Source organism: Prionailurus bengalensis, chromosome B4 (assembly GCF_016509475.1).
Source record: "Prionailurus bengalensis isolate Pbe53 chromosome B4, Fcat_Pben_1.1_paternal_pri, whole genome shotgun sequence".
Taxonomy (NCBI): Eukaryota; Metazoa; Chordata; class Mammalia; order Carnivora; family Felidae; genus Prionailurus; species Prionailurus bengalensis.
The window spans coordinates 39,683,975-39,689,974 of record NC_057358.1 but is presented as its reverse complement, the minus strand read 5'-3'; the positions used below and the strand labels follow the sequence as shown (position 1 = coordinate 39,689,974).

Below are 6,000 nucleotides of genomic sequence, written 5' to 3'. Positions count from 1 at the left end.
TGTACATTATAGAATTGTGATTTCTTTTCAGATCACACCCACCCATCTGTGTGCCTACCGACTGGCTTGTGACCAACCAGGGTATCATCCGAAATAACAAGTTATCTTAGCTGAAGACAAAAAGTGAAGCTTGGAATTGGGCTCCTTTCCCTAGAACACGACTCTCACACATTACCATGCAGGAGAATAAACTGGCATGTTTAATAAAATTGCTGGGCATTTTCTCTAGAGATTCTGATTTCGGTCTGGGTAGGACTCAGCCACCTGAGTAACGGGAACAGCACCACTCGGTGCAGTGCTTTCCACTAATGTGCACACAGATCTTCCAGCGACCTTTCTAAAATGCAGCTCCTGATCCAGCAGGACCGAGGTAGGGCCTGGCGTTCTAGACTTCCAACAAGCTCCCAGGTGATACTGATGCCGTTGGTCCACGACCACACCTGAATAGCCGACCTCTGTCCATCTGGGGACCAAAGATTCTGGAGCACACAGAGGGCAGGTAGAGAACTCACCTTCAATTCTCACGTACCTTACTCTGTGAGGATGAGATGGGTGTTGCCAGAACTGGACAGGGTTTTCACGGACATTCCCCTCCTACAGGCCAAGGGGTCACACTGCAGGGGGATGCAGTTGGTCACCTTGGCTTCACCACAAATTACAGGGAGTTCTTAATCCTACTGCACGGAGGGATTTGCTCACACTGTACCAACTGTTCATCTGGATTTGGCTGCGATATTAATAACTTATGTAAAAAGTTCTAAGCCTTAAGCATTGGCATTACTAAAGAGAGACCATGGCACTTCCTCTGCATGGGAGAAAATCCATCCACAACCATTATCTGAAATCACCTAGATGTCGTCCAAACAGCAGCAGGACAGAGGCCTCGGGGAGTTCAGATCCAAGCAGGACTATGGAATTACCGCAAGCAGTTTGAGAATCCATATCTACAGACAATGTTTTTACATGTACTGACTATTTTTAAGTGCATGTGGATGTCATTAAGATACATTTTTTTAAATACCTTGTGGAATAAGTTCGGATTAGTTATGGGGCACTAGATATTTTCTCAACTAATGGATGTTAAAAAGACAATCACATATCACTTGGGGTGATCACACTACCTTAACATTAAAAAGGGGTCCTCATCTTCCAAAACATATGCCAGAAATAGCCTGACATAGAGAAACTCAAATCCTTCCATATTTCAGAGAATAAGTAACATATGTCATTAAATACATATATTTAAAGAAACTGTGTTCAAATTCTAAATGACTGAATTTTTCGTTTTATAAGCCAAGAGAGAAAGGGCTGCAGCAGAATTTAACCTCAGATGGTTTAATAGAGGCATCACATTCACTATGTACAGGATTCTCCGAAGAAAGTGGGCCGGTCGCTTGCCAGGTGACCCAACCAGCACCAAAACCCCAGAGCAGCTCAGGGGCTGCTAGAAGGTGACAGTCTTGGCCGGCTTCACGTCTTCAATTTCAGACGACAGCCAACGGTATGTACGATGGCGCCGCAGCACCTCAATGGCCTTGAGTTCCAGGGGTGTTGCCTGAATTCCGAGGTCCTCCAAGCCGGGCAGGTGTGGCAATACCATGTCTGTGACGTGAAGCTTTGGACAGACAGAACCACAGAGAACACTGAAAACTGACCCGAACATGAAGTGCTATCCCACCAACACTTCAACACTCAAGCTGGCCTGAGTCCCATTACCGAGACTTGTTTTCAAAGGATACGTGGCTGTTTTTGGTTCCTGGACCTCACTAAAAGCAGACCACAGAGAAAGACTGTAAGTGGGGAAAAAAGGCAAGGTCACCATACAGCAGCACAAAGGTCCCCAGCACAACCCATGAGCGCAGAACACTGGCTCTAGATGAGCCATTCTACAGACTGAAACAGAAATCAGTCTGCAATGGAGATGCGCCAGTCACCATTGTCAGGGTAGCTTTATAGGAGGTTCAGGAAGAAAAATAAAGTAGGGGCAAATGCAGAACTAGCCCATTCCCCAATTCTCCTTTCTGCTTCTGTTTTCACTCCTGAATTCGGGAGATAATTAGCATTTGTTCCTTGCTCATTAAGGGATAATCCATTAACCTTTGTGCTCCTGCTATACTTAGTCTGGTAGACTGATGCTCACCACAGATCTAAAACACCAAACCCATCTTGTTTGTAGAGAAGGAGAAGGAGTTGGAAGACTTCCATGATCCTAGACCATCCAAAAGCGTATGAAGACAATCAATCTGCATATAGAGCAGCATGCCCTTTCACCCACCTGACAAAGTCTGCAATCCTTTTACTAGAGTGCTGTGAGACAGCCTCCAAACCAAATCCAAAGCCCATTCAGCCTACTGTATCAACACCGGCTCCATTATCAGTGTAAGAGGCACATTAGCATAAGATACACTGAAGTGCTCTGACAGTCAGTCCTCCAGTCCCATCTGTCATGAACGTAGACGGGATAGATCTTCTTTCCAGACACAGCGTGTCAGAGGGGAGGATAATGCCTGCCCATTCACATCTGTTTCCTGAAGACTGTTTTCTCATCTTGTCTGCATTTTAAGTTTTAGGTAACATTCAGAGGATAATTTGACTGTTCTGGTTGAGAAACGGTCAACAGGCCTTCAAAAGTAGAGATAGTATCGTATTTTCATTTTATTTCATGTCCTCCCTAGAAACACTTCTACACACAGTGAGGAAGACTAGCATGGGAGACAGCAAGACAGGAAGAGCCAGAGCTCTGGAGTCCAACTCAATGTAGAGGGACAAGAGAGGCAGCCAGACACTGGTCAAGAGACTGAGAAAAGATGGGCACCTGGGTGGCTTGGTCGGTTAAACATCCAACTCTTTGTTTCAGCTCAGGACATGATCTCATGGTTCGTGAGTTCAAGGCCTGCATTGGGCTGGGCTCTGTGCTGAAAGTGTGGAGCCTGCTTGGGATTCTCTGTCTCTGTCTCTGTCTCTCTCTCTCTCAGAGCTTGTTTGGGAGTCTCTCTCTCTCTCTCTCTCTCTCTCAAAATAAATACATAAACCTTAAAAAAATATTTAAAAAAATAAAAAAGAGAATGAGAAAGAAATAACCAACCGAGTTGGATTACAGCGGGCAGAGTGGAGACCTTTCTTACCTTTCTGGAAGATGAAAATGTTCACTACTATTACATGCATTTTCAGCATAAAAAGTTGAAGAAAAATAAAAGGCAGGGAGAGGCAGGAGTAGTAACATCTGGCATGTATTCTGAGGGCTGCCTGAATAATACTTGCTGATGGTCTACAGCTGTGCTGCCCAGTACAGTAGCCACTGGCCAAATGTGGTAATTCTCATTTATACTTAAATTAATTAAAGTAAATAAATTTCAAATCTTCTTTCTGCAGCTGCATTAGCCATATTTCAAATGTTCAACAGTCACATGCTGCTAGGGGTTATGTTTTGAACACTGTAGATTCTAAACCATTTCCATCACTGCAGAGAGTTATATTGGACAATACTGGTTTAGATCCAGAAAAAGAAAGGAATAAATCAGGGGAGAATGCCTAGGTTTCTGGCTTGAGTAACAGAGAGGAGTGACCTCGTTAATTAAGATGAGGGAAGCCAGGAGAGAAGCAGGTTTGCACTTCTATTTGTGGACACGTTCAGTTTCAGAAAACTGTAATATACCCAAATACATGGAAGAGTCTGCAGCTGGGTAGGGTGGGGGCACAATTCAAGGCTGGAGATTAAAATGCAGCCACGAGCTTAAAGACAGCAGCTGGAGCATGGGATGAGCTGAAGGTTGCTCAGAGGATGAGCAAAAATACAAAGGGCTGAGGGCAGAGCTCGTGGTCCCCCAGAATGTACAGATCAGGGAGGAGAGGGTAAGTCAGGAAGAGAAACCGAAAAGCATGGCCTAGTGAGAGGAGGAAAAGCAAGGGAACATGGAGATGGCCAGAAAACAGATTGGCAGCCAGGGGTTCAAGGAGAGAAGGGGTGATCATAGGTAATCTTGCAAAGAGCAGTTTGTGGGGGAGAAATGGGAATAAAAGCTTGAATGGAGTGGGCTCTTGCTGAGGTTAACAGCAGGAATAGACAGCTCTCCTGAAGGGCTATGACTAAAAGGGACCCAGACAAACAGGACGGTAGCCAGAAGGGACATGAGGGAGGGGAGGGTTTTGTCTTTTAAAAAATGGAGCACTAAAGGCATGTTTGTGTGCCGTTGGGTATGCTCCAGCAGAGAAGGAAATCAGATCACATCCCAGAGAAGCTTGGGGAGGACGCACGCACTGGAGCAGGCCAAGACAGCGTGAGGCACAAGGCCCAAGCCACAGAGCTGGCCTCAGACAGGATAACAGACAAGAGCATGAAAATAACCCATGCCAGCAAGCAAACAACGATCGGTTCTAACTCCTCCAACTCTGCAGCTCTCGGCCCGGCACCTGCCCACCAGGCAGATGTTCACCACACTCACACTCACCCGCTCCACTTTATCCCTCGTTGTCCAGGGCTCAAACGGACTCATTTCAAAGAGTCGTGCTACCCACCTGGAAAAAGGAATAAATAGGGCATATGTGGTAAGCATCTCCATAGCCAATACTCAAGCGAGCCTGCAAGAAGCAAAAGGAGAGACGCTGCTGTAGAGACAGGAGTTCACTGATTTTTTGGGTGTTTTGTTTTTTGTGTTTTTTGTTTTGTTTTGTTTTGTTTTTTAAAGAAAATAACCAACATCCTGGCACCACTACCTGTGAGGTTCCCCTCCCTTTCAAGCTACCCCAGCCTGACTGCCGTAACTCATGGCACTCTCACTCTTCACGAAGGATACAACAAATCTGAACAAATGAAAACTAAAATAAAGCCATTACTATGAACAAAACAAAAACGATCCAACGTTCAAATCTCATTTAACTTATCTAATCTAATTTAAACCTCAAACATCCACATATGCTTCTGTTAAGAATGCAGGGCAAGCTGAGTACTATGCTAGATGTAAACTGTAATACTTAAAAGCAGGGCCCCCCCCAAAAAGGAACCAAAATAATTCAAAAGTAAGGAGAAGCCTAAGATGTAGGGTGCAAACCAGGAAGCCACCCAGGACAGGAGAGCTGCCTGCCTCAATTAGTGCCATCTCTCCACTCTTAGTCAAAATAGAGCTCTCCTTATCTCTGCCACCGAGATCCTGTCAAGTACACTCAGGGCAGTGGGTTTCAGCTAGCGTCGAGGCCCCCAGGAATTCCCCAGGGCCCCCACAGAGAACTGGGGCACAGGCTGGGAGTCCATGCTTGGAGTATCACCTGTCAGTACAGCCAGACCAGCTCTGCTTTTATCTGATTGACCCAGTGGGCCTTCAGTGGGTCACGGAACACGGGGTTCCAGAGCTTTTTAGAAACTTAACATCATTCCAATGTGCATAAAAAAATGAAAAAGGAAGCTGAAGATTGGCCAAAATTTCTCCAGGAATATATAAAACCTCAGATTCCAGACCACGTGTCCCAGTGGCAGAAAAGGGCACTTTACTGGGCTACCACAGCTTAATTAAAACTCTCGGACAAACCTTCGACTGTCTGCTCTGCTTCTACGCTGACAGACGACTTCCACTGTCTATTTCTGTGTCCCCAGTGGGCCACTCCGTGTGCATACGCCAAATCCAGCTGAAGGTAACTCTCAATTTCATGCATTGCCGAGGAGACAGCACCCGACAATCTGGCTGACACCCCTGCCCTGTGCCGAAGCCGCTGACATAAGTGACCTCACCACCAACCCCAGTGGACGTTTGTAAGTCCTTTACCTCATGTGACTTTTCTGCAGCATTTCATCAGACAAATACTGACAGAGCGCCTCCTGTGTGTCAAGTACTGTTCTGGGTGCAGGAGATACAGATGTGAAGAAACAGCCAGGCTCCCCTTCTTGAAACAGTCATTTCCTCTTTAAAACACCCCCTTCCATTTGGTTTCTAGGCTTCCAAACACTCTACTTGTTTCACTTAAATGTCTGATTACTCATTTTGGGCCTTTCGGTAAATTCCCCTCACC

At 45.8% G+C, this 6,000-nt stretch overlaps 1 protein-coding gene across 1 annotated transcript in view; it reads right to left on the bottom strand.

Annotated features, from left to right (window-relative positions):
* Positions 1-1,319: 1,319 nt before the first annotated feature.
* Positions 1,320-6,000, bottom strand: part of NDUFA9 (NADH:ubiquinone oxidoreductase subunit A9) — a 37,413-nt gene continuing 32,732 nt past the window's right edge. Inside the window, exons 10-11 of the mRNA XM_043564191.1 lie at positions 4,449-4,515; positions 1,320-1,615 (exon numbers count right to left, since the gene is read on the bottom strand). Of these exons, the coding sequence (XP_043420126.1) occupies positions 1,445-1,615; positions 4,449-4,515 (238 nt within the window). The 3' untranslated portion in view covers positions 1,320-1,444. The remainder of the gene's footprint in view (positions 1,616-4,448; positions 4,516-6,000) is intronic.